Genomic DNA, 15,354 nt, shown 5'->3' with positions numbered 1-15,354 from the left:
ACTAAGGATTATGCCAGTCTGTGCCTATAGATAAGAGATTAAACTCTCTACGGAAAGATGGGTGTTTATGTGACCTTTGAACTGTGTACGTGGTGTGAACTATTACGTATTTGAGAACAATTCTGTGGTGAAGAAGACATTTAGAGACCGATTAAGTCTAGGAAAAAACCCCTGACATTTCCTGCATTATTTTGCTCAAATATGGGATAAAATCTCACATAATTAAAAAAAAAATTATTCAATTTACTGAGTGTTTTTAGCTTTGTTTGAAAATTTAAGTTGAATTACTAAATCATGGAGCACAAACACTGAGTAAAGGTAATGGTCACATTTCTGAGTTTTATGGTCTAGGGTTTCTCACTTTAGAAGGTAGATGGTGAGAAAGAATTAGCTTGAGTGAGCAGCAGCTCCTGTCACCTTGGGGATGTTGTTGTTGATTTTGTCATTATCATCACCTTTTTCCTTTTTTTTTTTTTTTTTTTTATAATTTTCCTGTCATGCAGAGCTTTGTCTCAGAGCTGTCATCTTCTAAGATTATATTGCAGGACAGGTGCAAGAATGTACTCTTAATGTAGCTATACTGAATTGTATAAATTAGTCTTTTAATGTTGAATCCTTATATAAAAGCAGTCTGAAACTGTATAATTTAAAATACTTTTCTATTGATTTTCTTTTTAAATGATACTTCTGCATAGCATCAAGAATTAATTAGCTGCTAAGACCTGAGCAGTGCAACAAAATCCGTCTTAGTCCAGCTGAACAAGAATGCGTTTGTAGTTACTCAGCACTCGATTTGGAAATTGCCAAGATCTTTTCTTTAAACTAGAAAACACACAGATGCATTTTCATATTATTTAGTAGTGTGTTGTGTTCCTTTTTTATTTTAAATAGATAGTATGATCTTGCCAAATTTCCAACTCATTTTGTTTCTCTAATCTTTGCAATGGAACTATTGATATAATAGATATAATGGCTAAAATTACTATTTAATTTCAAGTCCCTCTGAAACATAAAGTAATAAAATACATACAGTTTAAAATGGGAAATCAAACGGAGGTGGATCAGCATTTTAAAGTTCTTATTTCTCAATTTTTTCTCTTTGAAACAGCATAGTATTGTCATGTTAGGCACAAACCATGTCTGTAGAACAACGTATGATAGAACAATGGAAGTACTCTGAATAATACTGACAGCAAGGGCTTACTACATGATTCGTTCTCCATTTGGATACAATGTCTTGCTGGGACTTGCTGCAAGCACTCTGCAGAACAGGATCATTTGGAATTCGAAATGGTCTTGATAAGTCAGAGAATAGGACGTAAACTAGTAAGAACAAGTACAAAGTAAAATGTAATACTATCCATAAGCAGAAATAATGTGCACAGAGGAGAAGAAAACGGTACGTAAGGTAGCAAAAGACCTGTAGGTTGAAGTACTAAGCATGAAAACCAGTATCACGCTGCTGTGATAGAAGCAGGGGTTGTATCAGGATATGAAACCAGAAACATTCCATATTTCCGTTCTTCTGAGTACTGGTGAGGCATCAGGTGGAAGGCTGTGGCCTTGTTAGGATTTGTGCCTAGAAAGACCTCGACCAACTGGAGAGAATTTGGAGGAGGAGAGTGGAAAAACAGCGGTAGAGTACAATCTCTGGTCAGGTGTACATGTAAAAAATTAGAAAAATTTGGTGTGTTAAACATGGAGAAGGAAAGAGATAGCAGTTTTCTGTGTCCATACAGATACAACAAGATTATATTATACATTTGGATGACCAATGAATGGCAAGGATGGTTAAGTTTGGTTTAAGTTTGCTTAGACATCTGGTAGGAACTGTCACTAAAAGATTTTAAAACAGATTTGACAAGCATCTGTCAGAAATTATTTAGATTTAGTTGAAACTGCCTTGGATCTTTCAATCAATGGAGGCACTATTTTGCAAATAGAATCTGTTTTCACATACTGGTAGACTTCTGTCATTACTAAAGAGAAAATAAAGTTTTTACGTGGTTGAACCTCTTCTGTTCTATCGTGGAACTTTCTAAGTGATTAATTAAATAATCTATTTTCTTTTTTTACAGATCCTCTCTCATTTTTACTTACATTGTCTCATTCCAGTTTTGGCAGCCAGGCTTTGTCAGTCTTTTAATTTATTTATTTAACTTCCCTTTTAGTTCTCATTTACTTTGTCATCTTTGTATCTTTTTATTAACTCCCTTTCCCTACTGTGTAATATATGTTACCCAGCTTTCCCTTGCAAGCACCTTTCACTCCTTGAATGCCACACCCCACCTGCTTTCCTTTACCATTGCCAGCACTCTCACACTTTGTTCTTTCACTTGTTTTTGTCTTTTTTTCTGCATTGTTCTTTGGTTTTTAGCATATAAAAGATGTCATCTTTTTCTCTTTCTCCTTTATCTGCATTACTTCTAAAATAGTGAAGTTTAGAATCCCTACAAAATATAGTTTGATGGAAAGATTATGAAACAAATAAAGGCAGTCACTTGAGGCAGCCTCCAATTAAAGAGGGTTTTTTTGGTATATCTAAGAAAACAAAGCATACACTGTTGGCCGCATATGGTCTGCCAGTGCCTGTCCTCCAGTAGCTTTTCTCTATTCCAACCAGATTTGACAGATGGGCAGGAGTCTCAAAGATGTTAACTTCTTCCAAGTTTCATGAAAATTGGCAGCTAAGTATTGGGAAGAAAGACCCAAATTATATCCTTATCAGAAAGAGAGGAGTTATAAATTAGCCCTCTACATATCCTGTAGGGTAGCAGTCAGCCAGCTGATTGACTTGCATCTTGGTTAGCCAGCCAAGCCTCAAACCAGTCCTGCACACCTGCCCAGAAAGGAAAGTCAAAGGAAGCTGTATTGGTCAGGCTCAGTGACACTGGGAGGAGCTGGGCTTCTGTGAGGGGATGTTGTACAGAAATCCATGGAAAGCCAGACTTCACTGGTTCTAATGGTCATGGGAATGTCGGGGTCGGTTTTTTGGCTGTAAAATGTTTTTAGCATTTTTTTTTCCTTTGTTCTTTGCAACATCAGTGAGACCATCACTTAATAAATAGAGATTATTTCAAATAATATGACCTTTCATTCATCCATTATTCCTGTTTTATCTTCGTTTTTTTTTTAAAGAACCTGTTATATCCTTCAAAATTTGGACGGATCGGTTCCACAAATTCATTAAGACCTTGACCCATTCATGCCAAGAAGGTCTGAAGAGATAAGGTAAATTGAAAGTGATATGGTTGGTACTTCAAGCTAGAAGCATGATATTGAGTATTAAATAAATTATTGAATTTTTACTTTGCATTTCCTTGTTGCAATGTATTGGCCAATTACAGATTTTTGTGTAGTGTATGTGTCAGCTTAAGAGAAAACTTTCACATTTCCAAGACTTAAAGCTTTCAAGTAGAGGTGATTTCTCTCTGTTATTTTTAACTATGATTTGTCTGTTTATCTGTTCTGTATTACTGACCTCTTTCTGAAATTCTATTTCTTTGCATTTCTGAATATTAAAATGAAAGGTACTAATGGTAATGAACCTGATAAGTGTACAGTAGCTCTGAAACAACCAAATCAGAACTAAATTTTTGAGCAAATAAAGCTAGAGAAGAAAAAGGATGAAAAAAGCGCTATTGTTGAAGTAAGAACATAGAAATCCAACTGTTCTACTGTTCATCTGACCTGTGGGGTTTCAGGATTGGGGTTTTTTTGAGATGTTTAAGATTCATTTTGGGAGCTGATAAAGAAGTGGAGTTCAAAGCTAATTCACAGGCTGGTTGGATTGAGTTAATTTATTCCTGCTGAATGCATGTTTAATGCTGCTGAGAAAATTATGCTGTTGCAAGACTTGAGTGTCAGCATGCCTAGAGCACTTTTTGCTTTTCTACTATTTGTTGTTTCTAAAGAAACAAATAAGTTTATCCTTTTTCAATGTGAACCTCATTGCAAGTGAAAAAATAAAATAAGTTTGTCAGAGGCTGTTGGGGATGTTTATTTTTGCTGAAGTTTCTTTAGCCTTTTCTGGATGTTTGACTAATAATAATTATTATACTAAAATAGTATTTTGAATTTAATGACAACAGAACTGAGGTAATTATCAATAAGCAAAAAGATAACTTAAACAGTAGTTAACAAAATGGCTTAATAGGATGCAAGAAAATATACTCTAATTATAAAAGTGAATGAGTGAGTTAAACAAGAATATGTTGTGTTATGTCTGTAAATACTTGATCTAATTTTTTGTCTCTTCATTACTCTATTTTTAAAAAACAGAGTTCAAAAGTGTCTTCATTTCTAATGCTCAGAATGAGAGATGTGATTTATATGAACATATGCAGCAATTATGCCAAAACTAAATTTCTTCAGTTCTGTGGTTACTATGGTAACCAATATTCACTGTATTTCATTTAGACATATAAAACAGAATGGAAGATGGTAGGTTTAAGGTTTAATATTCTTTGCAAAAATATTGTGCTATAGCACATGATATTTTAATTATGTGTAAGAGGACAGATCAAATAACTAACATGCTTAGTAGCATGAACATTGGTAGTAATCATCTTTAAAACATATTTGGATGATTTTTGTGGTAATAGAATTTCGGATGCTCATTTCTAACAGCTGAATTGAATTAGTTTTTTGCTTGAGCAGGGAGATCGTTCCTGCTACTGTCAGATCTCTTTGATCTCTCAGGAATAAGGAAGAGAATAATAATTCTCCTATTGTTTTGTTTCTGGCCTTGGAATGCATGAGGAGGGACACTGAAACAGCAGATTAGGTAGCACCTTTAGTCAGAGGTAGCTATGGAACCCATGTCCCAGAATGTGAGCAGCTCTTAAGGTATTTATTTACTCAATACTACTTGGTAGAAGTGTAATTCCTCTTTTCTGGTTCATTTCAGAAAGGTGGAACTTAAAAATATATATAGAAAAACAAAGTGTATCATTCATGACTATGGCACAGAAAAATTGGATTTAATTCCCTTACTTATTGCAGATTTCCAGTGTCCTTGTTCTTCATCCTGTTTAACAGCCTGTGGGGTTTTTTTTTTTGCTTGCTTAGAGCTCACATATTAAACAAAATTGTTCTGTGATTTGGCCATATCTATTCTGCTTATGAGGTAGATAATCTCAATTTACACTTTGTTTACTAAATGATGAATTAGAGTTTTGGTGAAGAGGTACGTATGGGAGTTGATGAGGAAAAGGTTCTTGTAGAATCAGCTTTTTAGGCAGTGTATTCATGACTATTCCAAGAATCTGCCTGGGAAGTGGTATTTATTATGAGAAATAGTAGTAGTAGCTTATGTTACATGGATAGAAGTTCTAACATCTGGATTCTGATCTCTTTCATTGAAAACGTTTTGTTGAAGATTTTGCTTTTAACAAAAATTTTGTTAGTTCCTCACTGTTCTATTTGAGATGTTGGTACTAGAAATCTGTTTTTAGCAGCTGACAAAATATTTCTGTTACAGTAAAATACCAAGAAAGTGATTAAAATGTTGTGTGCTTACTTTAGATATACTTGTATTTGATAATATATACAATGAACATATATATTTTTAAATATATATATACATACCTGATGAAACATTGTGTATTTGTCCAATATATTTTTTTCGGTGTGTTGTCATGTACAGTGGAATGCATCCTTGTCTTGTGCATATGATTCCTTATTAAGCAAGTGGTGTTCACACCTTTTTCTTAACACATGCTCACGAATCCCATAATAGTCTGTTTGCATCTTAGTGTGGATATATTACTGGCTATATAAGCAACAACAAATTGTTTCTTAAGCTTTTTTTCTGGATTTCATCCTTTTGTATGTAGTATTTTTCTTGTCTTTCCTCCTTTCTCTAGAGCTATTCTGTCTGTCAATGCTTATTTTCTTCAACTTACTAAGAGTTTCAGATTCTTTTGTACTCCTTGTTGGAGCTAATATGGTCCATCTGGTCTGACTGTTAGGATGAGCCTGTAAGAGAGTAGAATATGGCTTTGCAGAGTCCAAGAAGCTGACATCCTGTCATAGATACAGTTAAATTTTCCTGCTTGCCAAATCAGCATATTTCTTTGAACACCATTGTGTCCTGCCATTGGAAATAATTGATTCATGAAACTGAAAAAGCCACCAAACTTGAAAAAAAAAAGATATTAGTATGCAAATGGCATGCAAGAATGGCTCACATAGTATGTTTTCTATATATTTCCTAAGGACAGTTACATAGCTGAAAATGTGGTGACTTGAAAATTTGTTACATGTATTATGAACTTTATTTAATTAAAAAAACCTTTTCCATAGCTTTAGTATGAAAAGTTTTCTTAGTATTGTTCAGAGTTTCCAAGTCAATTAGTTTGTTACGGTAACAGAGCTATGATGCTGTCCACATTGCAGTGCGTGAAGTTCATGTAGAAGATCAGCCGTGGATTCAGCATTTCTTCTGGTAAGCTTGGTACACTTACATTCTTCTAACACCTATTTGGAATAGACTTGAGTTTGAGTTTGTTGGATCAATAATCTGTGGTGTGGAGAGTGCGAAGAGCATATTTTGTCTTGCTTTTTGTTTTCTCTGTCTGTCCATCCAGTTGGACTCTTAGGCAACTATTTTCCATGTCAGAGAATTTGCCATAAATGTTATCTCTATTTTTTAATAGTTCTATCTATGATCTATGCAATATTTGCTTCCACTATTTTATATTGTTGAAGACTGTAATATAGATGTTGGGCATCTTTTGCTTTTCTACTAGTCCGTTTTTGTAGGTTGATAGTATTTGGAAATCACAATTTACTGTGGACTTCTAATATAGCAATGGCACAAGTTGCAAGGGTGGGGAGGGGGAAGGTGTCCACCTGGATCTCTCTATGGCAATACAATTACTTCTTAAATGTATGGATTTTAAGTGTGATAAAATATTTTGGTGACTTACCTCAACTTGATGGCCTAAGGCTTAACTACCAAAGTTTTCAGACAGTCTTAATTTTCTGAATTATGTAAATTATAAGTAAATAATGTTTGTTTTGTTTATTGTAGTAAATCTGAGTTATGAGTTTATATGCATATAAGTAGATTATTTGCCTCTCTTACATGTCTTCCATCAATTGAGACAGCAGTGTTTCAGACTACAGGTTTATGAACTTCCCTTCCATTGACAGTTTCTTAACTAAAATTCATCTCAGAGGTTATCCATTTTGTTTTTCACTTTTTTCCAGTTAGTGTTGGTTACCACTGTCACAACAGGATCCAAAATAACCTGTATAATTTCAAAAGCCAGGCTACATAGGTTGAAATTTGGCTGTCTTGGTTTTTCTTCGCTTTGTAGTTGTGATTTCATTACTTAAATAGGATCCATTGTGTGATCTGCCATCAACTGCTTAATTACTGCTTTTCCCTTAGTAGAAAAAGTGAAAATGGATTTGCAAACCTTTAAAAATACTGTAAATAAAGCACTGATGAAATACATTTGTTTGCTGATGAAAATAAGACATTTTAAAATGTATATATGTGTATGTATATGTATTATTATTTTTCTAATCATTAGGCTGAAAAGTACTACTAGCAATAATGTTTGAAACACAGTCATTTCCCTGCTCTTCTAAGGACAGTAATGAGCCATCCCAAGGTATGACCGATATGTCTTCTATTATGGGGTTTTCAAATAGTTTTGTGAAGGGCTTAAATTTAAGACGTAATAAATTATTTTATTTTCTTTTTGTAATATTATATAACACTAGTCCTCTGCTTTGGTTCTTATCTGTCATGCTGCTTGAAAAGCCTTCATACAAATTATGTATATGTAGACTTTGACTGTCAGTCATTGACTTACTAGTTGCATTCCATCCTCTAATGATAGTTCACTTTTCTGTCTGAAAACAAATCTGGCTGTATTTCACTTGTCATTTAAATTTTATTTTTGGATTTTAAGAAAATGGTAAATAATTCCACTTTCCCACTGAGTTATATTTCTAGCTTGCTTTTGCAAAATGATTAGAAGACTTGCATGTAAAAATGTCGGCATTTACCAAGGAATACCAATGCAGTAAGAGAGTAATTTTTTTTTTAAAGCCATTCAAAAAATTCTGACTTTTTAAAATGGCGGTGTTGTTAGTTGCATTAGTGATGTAAAGAAAGGAAACATAATTTTTACATTAATGTTAATTTAGTAAAATGTAAGAATAATAACAGTAGAAGTGACTAAGTGAAATTAAAGTAAATCTCAAAATCTGAACTTGTGTGTTGTGCATCAAAGTATTAATATAAGATACAAAGTCTGTATATGCTTTGTTAGGATTGTGCCATGTAGGCATCCTGTGAAGGTTTCTGGCTCAAGAAACAGGCAGAGAAAAATTCTATGAAATAGATTTTGATATCAATTTTAGTGGACTGTGTTTTCAAACAAAATCTTGCAAACCATCTTTTCCATTCCAGTAAGGCAGCTTACGATAAACTAAAGTTAAAAGAGCCTTATATAACCTACAGACTTTGAATGTTTTAGCATGACACTTTAATTAAGACACCAAGAGATTATTCTTTAAAAAAAACCAAACTGAAGTCCACAGACCGTATATGACAGTTGTCTGGTTGTATTTTACGCTTTAATCCCTATTACTGTTATTGTTATTTTTGGTTCATCCCCAAGGCACATTGTATCCCCCTGAACATAATTAGGTTAATGTTTCATGTTTTTAGGACATCTTCTTAGACTTTATAATAGCTCTGCTTCTAGGTTTCAGTGTCCTGTTCTGGTTTCTGACACCTTTCATTAGAGATCTCTGCAGCCAGAATCCAATTCTGTGTATTAATTAAATAGTGAACGTTCAATAGTGTGCCACAGTATAATTTATTCACACAGTTATAAGGCTGACAGAGTTTAAAGAAAACATAGTTGTGAGATCTGCATATTCTCATAAAACAATCCATTACTGTCATGTAGCTTTAAATTCCCAGTATGGGAACTAATGTTCTGGAACTTCAACCCTCCATAAGGTTGAAGCAAACATTTGCTGGAACTAAGTATTGTATATATAAGAGTAGTCTGAGCTTGCCTGTAAGACTCTGTGACCTTTCCTGTGTTGCTCTGGGCATTTCTATAGTATCTGCCACCTTTGCCTTTTCAGGATCTAATTTTTTTTCCTTTTTTTGACAAAAACCCTGCTGAGGACTAGTGTAGAATCATAAAATTCAATTCATTTGAGATTCATTATGTAAAATTAATTATAGCAAATTTTATTTTGACCCTAGCTCCCTTTATCTTATTTATTCTCTTTGAAATTATTAATTCATATTCTTCAAGCATTTAAAATCTCTGTATTTGAGATTGTATTAAAAAAGGAATAATATTTTGTGCAAAAGTGTGCATAGTAATAGGTGTAGTTGTTACATTCTCTTAGGCAATTTTAGGACCAAAGCTTAGCAAGTTCCAAATTCAAGGAAGAAAATCAGGTATGAGAAAATCTGGTATCAGCCTGCACATGAAGTTTAGCAACCTTCTGTGTTCTCTTTCTTTCTCCAGAGAAGAACGAGAGGATCATCCCAAGGCACCGTAGCTGTGCTTTTGTAAATACTCCATTACCATGCGTTAACAAAGTTATTCATCACATTCAAGAGTTAGAATTAAAAATGGAGAAGTTCTTTCAACAGGTACATTTATGGGTGAAGATGACCAAGTGCTTTTTATATTTATAGGAACAAGTGCATTTTAAAATAAGCTTACTATGTTGATTTTCATAAAAATTTAACTTCCTGTTGGGTGTACTCTCCAAAATAGTGTCCAGGAGGTTCGCTTACTAATCAGGATCTGTTTTTCATCTACTTAACAGTTTTTGCAAATCAAAATATCTTATTAAAATCAATGTACCACAATATCATAACGTAATATCAAATATATAATAAAGGTTAGTATATTCACATATGATTCAGGTATACACAGAGTCAAGTTGATTCAATGATATCAATTGTCTGCAAAATAGTTTTTGATATTAATCTTGAGCAGGTAGTCAAATAGAGCTGTGTGCCATTTTCTGTCATTTATATTTTTTCCTGAACAATATTTAACAATTCCTTGATTCAAAAGTTTCTTTAATCTTATATTGAGAGACATGAATTTGAAAATGTTATGGTTCTTTCTCTAGGAGTACATGATGTCTTCCTAGCCTATACGCATTTTGTGTGAATAGAAATAAGAATAAGGGGAAGCTAAAAAAATGAGTAGGTAGATGAGGAAAGAATGCAATATACACTATTTTAAAGGGTAGTAAAATCTTCCCATTAACTTCTTTGAGAACATGATTAGTATAATTTAAATAATTCACTTTTACTGGAGGAGTGTTTTCCAAATGTTAATAAATTTTGCATAAGTCTACACTGCAGTAAAAAGATCTGATTGCTGCTTTTACAGACAAGTTATATTTAAATAATTTATCTCCAATACTGACAATAAGGTCGTCATAGCAGCACATCAGGAAGACTATCTTAGATTAGTATTCCACAAACACTGTTAAATGCTCTGCAGGGAGATTTCTCTAACTGCATGCAGTATAGATACTAAAAGAATCCAAGGTGCATGAAGTACAGTCATATCTTGATTTACAGTATAGACATTAATTTGATAGGAAAATTTATATTGCCTCATTTACCTTTATTTAAAATAATGTGAGAACAGTGAAATTATTTTAATGTCATAATTTTGTCATCAATATACATGAATTAGATAGATAAGCATTCAAAAGTTCAGATGCTTAATCATTTTAATATTAGATTAAGTTGTATGTGTAAGACTTGTGCATACTATCCACATATCCTCTGAGTTCTTGTTACTTAATATACAAAGGTTCAAAATGGTCTGAGGCCTCTGGATGGTGACATCATTATAACTATGAGTTAAGAGAAGAAAAGGTGGGGTTGCTATAATAATGCTCTTAAAAAACAAAATTAGACATGTATACTGAAATGACTACACTACAAATAAAGGGAGTTTGGATTTTACTTGTCTATATATGAATATATTTACACCTCCACTAGTCATTTAAGTATTACCAGCAATGTGTCCAGGTGACATGGAAAAGCTCATATCCACACTATTAAATTCTTACCCTCCAAAACAGGATAGACGTTACGTGTGCTGCTTTTGAGGAAAGGTCCCTGATGCTTTCCAGTTCCTGAACTGTGCTTTGAAATGGTTTGGGAGTGATTTCTGAATGTGGTAATATGTCTTACTGCAGGTTATACCAGTGAGACTTAGTAACAATTTAATGTTGTAGGAGATCAAGTTACTGGGCCCAGAAAATTCTGGTCATGTTTAATTTACTGTTGCAGATATAGCCCTAGTGAAGAAAAAGTATGTGAAGTTCAGACAGAATCTCTGCTGTAGTTTTGAGATTAAAACCAAAAAGTACAGAGGCTGAGAGTTAAAATAGAACTAAAAGTATTAAGGGATTCTTAAAAAAGCATTCTATAAAATTGAGTAATAACATAGATGTTCAAAAACTGATTTTTATCACTGACCATTTGAAGATGCACAGTTGTTAAGAATTCAAAAACTGTGTAGTTATTTTAAAATTTTAAAAAGCATTCCGCTATATGTCCACTAATTAGATCCTCTGTGATACAGAATTCAGTGGCCTATTATGCTTTTTGTTAGAAAACAGAAAAAGTATTTAACATCTGAGATGTATAATGGAGTTTATGTTTTGCTTTCGCAGTATGCTTATGTGTTTAAGGAGGAGAAAACACCATGGTAAGAATCATACATAATAATGCATTTGTTTTAATATCCAGTAATTATTTGATGAGATATTAGTCTAGCTATAAAGTCTGTTCTGTGAACCGTAGAGTACCAAGTTCTTCTGTAATGTGGAATGCATCTAAAATAAGGGTTCTCAGTGTCTGCAGGATGTAGTTTCTTCAGAAGACCAAAAGTCTTTATGGAGAATTTCTCATATCTTTCTACTTAAGGTTTAATTTTCAAAGATTCAAGATGATTACAAGTCTCAGGACCCACCTAAGTGATGAATTTCTGTTCATAACAGTTATTGCTACTTCTGAAATTGTGCTAATTGTTGCAATTATCTCAGGTACCTAAATATGAGTAAGGGTCCTTATTTTAAGCTCTCTTTGCTTTAAGTTTTAGGTTGGAACATGGTGTATAAGTATTCTGAATGTTTTGGTATGCTTATTCTGATCTTTGTGAAGTCCTCTAAATACTGTGTAAATTTTCTGAATTTGCATACAGAGTCAAATTTACTCTCATTTCAGCTTGGCTAGACACAGGGATAGGACAAGTAATTAAAAAAAGGAGCAGGAAAAAGTTTGAAGGAAACAGCCATTTCTTCAACATATGCTGTAATAAGATGGGGAAAAAACTAAGACTTTTTTTCATTTCTTTCTTTCCCAGTTTTCATATACTGCTTACTGTTAAGATTCTTATTCAATGCATGATTTTTCTGTTATGTTTATTTCAAAAATCTCTTGTGTGTTCGAATTACAGAATTGCCCTGAATTACACTATGGTGTTTGTGATTATGTTTCTTTAAATTTAGAGAGCGAGAGATGTGCTTGTTAAAATCAAAACAGAACATAATGGAGATTTTTTTTTTCCAGGTACAGTTGCACTGGTGATACCTAGAATATATACAGAGTTGTTAAGGCTTATAAATTTAAAATGTAATTTTAAAATGTAAATTCAAAATGTGATTTTTAAACATAAAACTCAAGCAGGTTTTTTTGAAATTTTACATATTGGCTGCATGTATTTTGAAGTACACTAGAGAACTCAGACTTTTTCTAAGTCTAGGATACCATATGATGCAAGTACATTTCAAAGCCAAGTACTTCAGAAGTACACAAAATAAGTCAGAAAGTGTAACTTTAAATTGTATTATCCATGGTGTAGGCTACTTTACGATTTAGTTCTAGTTACAAAGATTAAAAGAGGAGTTTGAAGAAGAGAATATATCTCATACACTGAGCTTGTTGTCCCAGATGTTTTGCTCAACAAACCCTGCATTTCCCTGTATATTTTCACTTCTTGTCAGATACATCTGTTGAGTTATTTTGTGTTTGCCTACTTATCGAACTCCTGTTTATCAAACTCCTGCTTCTATATCTAATTTGATATCTCTTCTATCACCAGGTCCCAGTTTTCCTGTCCAATGCCTTACTGTTTTCCATTACTACACAGAATTATTTTTTTCTATTCCCTGTACTTTAGATGTATATTCTGTTGATCTAGGAAGCCTTCAATAGGATTTCTTTTGGTCTGTTTATGGCACAGGCTTTTTGTCTGTTATTTCTTCATGGAAAAGGAACTTTTTATGGAGTTCTTTCAAATATATATGTTCACATTATGCATATATGTCCAATGTAATGTTGTGACTGTGGATTCTGTTTCATCTTAGCTGCATATGAAGGGCCTGTATGTGCTCTTTAAGCTGCATATGTGGCCATAAGCAGGTGGTGGTTATTCTTCATTCCCTTGTTCTCAACTCCAGTTGGCTAGTGAGCCTCTTAAGTTCATATGAGGGCTATGATTTGCTTGTGTTCTTCTTTGACTGCTGGTGTTACTTCTTTCACTCTCTCACTTCCAGGTTAAATTTGTCATGATCTCATTTAAATGAAGCTCACCTCATCTCTGCTTTTGAGTTTCCCAGGTTTCAAAAGCTTGTCTGTTGGAAACTCATTAAGCCTTATGCCTTTATCGTTTTTCCTTTGTATCTCTAAAAAATCTTTTTTCTTCATTGTTGACCCTCAAGTGATGATTTCCCTTAAGCTGATCAAGCTGAAACTACATCTGACATGCAATGGCAACATATCCGTGTCTGCACAGATACAGCAATAAATGCTTCTGCCACTTAAAAGACTCTGTAAAGTAAAGCATATATTGCATGTTCATGTATGTTCAGAAGTGGAAAGAGGAACAGCTTCCCTACAACAGTTTCTCTTTGGCATATCCTTGGGTATGAGGACAAAAATTGAAGTTCTCTGTAAGCACAAGATGTGAAGAAATCTATTTCTTCTATTTATGTAAAGAAATATGAGAAAAGCATTTTTATGGGAATTGTACAATCAAGAATTCTTCTGTATGACTTGCAGTGTTTTTAAAAAAATATTCCATTTAACTAGCCAGCATTTAGATGTGTAAGATTCAAGAAAGGAAATTTTGACTTAGTGAAACTACAATGCTAATTTAAATGCAGTCTAGAATTTTTACTGACTGGCTTTTATCTACAGGATAACAAAACAGGTCAGTGTTGAATCTGTTGACGATGTCTGGTTATCATTGTCCACTAAGCTGGATTTTAAAGAAGCTGACGTATCTTGTGAAGGTAAAAATATTTCATAATACTCAGTCTGAGTGGCAAAATTTACTTAGCCTTATTTAATATATGCTTTATCTTTGTCACAATAGTTGCTTGTTGCCTGTTCTGTCTTATGTGAATTATGTGAGTATCCTTTGAAATCTGTGTGCATCATCTGTTGAGCTGAAAGACATACATTTTAAATGTCATATTAAGTACTATTAAATCACCCTGTTTACAAGAAGATAGCTTACATTTCTCTATTTAGATTCATATTGTATTTTAACCTACCTAGTGTTTGAACCAGCTAAACTGGTTAGGTTGGTTGTTGGAAATTTGGGGTTTTTTTTCATTTAGTTTCTATAGAACAAATAGGTGCGTTGCTGTTACAGGGTATTGACAATGTACTCCCAAAGTAGAGTTATTTTTTTTTACAGTTTGCATATTTACTCAGATTATACTTTTTTGAATTAACTTTTAAATATGAAAGAGATTGTGTGCATTGGTTTTAAGCCAATGTACAATCTTTGAAGTACTACTAGCCTGAGGCGATCCTATCTGCAGTAAATTGTGTGATAAAATTTCTGTTGATGGCAGTGAAGCCAAAGTTTAACCCCAGATTTTAAGTAGTTGTCTTTCTTTTCAATGTTTGCAGTTTTTCATCAAAATAATTTAGAGAATTATTGACTGTGGAATCAAAATGGAGATTTCTTCGACTCTATAGCTTATATAATTCCCATTTTTTATCGATCAGGACAACGGACGATGACCTCAAAGAATCTTTTGTCAAAACAAATAACTGAGACATTTTTGATAGCCAAATTTCACAGAATGAAATGTTGATTATTTGTGTGTATCACGAGTAAAACTGTTGCTGTTGAGATATTATACTGAATATTCTTAGAACTCCAAAGACTTTAGTGAAGTCATTGATACTTAGGAAAATAAAATGAAATAAGCATTCTTTAAAAAATTGAGATAATTAGGAACTTGTACTGTTGTTTGGATGATTATTTACCTAAGTAACAAGGCAAAGATGAAAATTTTGTACCATCT

General features: G+C 33.3%; 1 protein-coding gene across 1 annotated transcript in view; it reads left to right on the top strand.

The window, feature by feature from the left end:
* The first annotated feature begins 7,567 nt into the window (after positions 1–7,567).
* The window catches only part of CCDC178 (coiled-coil domain containing 178), a 167,218-nt gene continuing 159,431 nt past the window's right edge, over positions 7,568–15,354 (top strand). Inside the window, exons 1-4 of the mRNA XM_065630102.1 lie at positions 7,568–7,625; positions 9,516–9,643; positions 11,704–11,738; positions 14,231–14,325. Of these exons, the coding sequence (XP_065486174.1) occupies positions 7,568–7,625; positions 9,516–9,643; positions 11,704–11,738; positions 14,231–14,325 (316 nt within the window). The remainder of the gene's footprint in view (positions 7,626–9,515; positions 9,644–11,703; positions 11,739–14,230; positions 14,326–15,354) is intronic.

The sequence above is a fragment of the Caloenas nicobarica genome, chromosome 2, assembly GCF_036013445.1.
Source record: "Caloenas nicobarica isolate bCalNic1 chromosome 2, bCalNic1.hap1, whole genome shotgun sequence".
NCBI lineage: Eukaryota > Metazoa > Chordata > Aves > Columbiformes > Columbidae > Caloenas > Caloenas nicobarica.
This window is presented reverse-complemented; position numbering and strand designations above follow the sequence as displayed.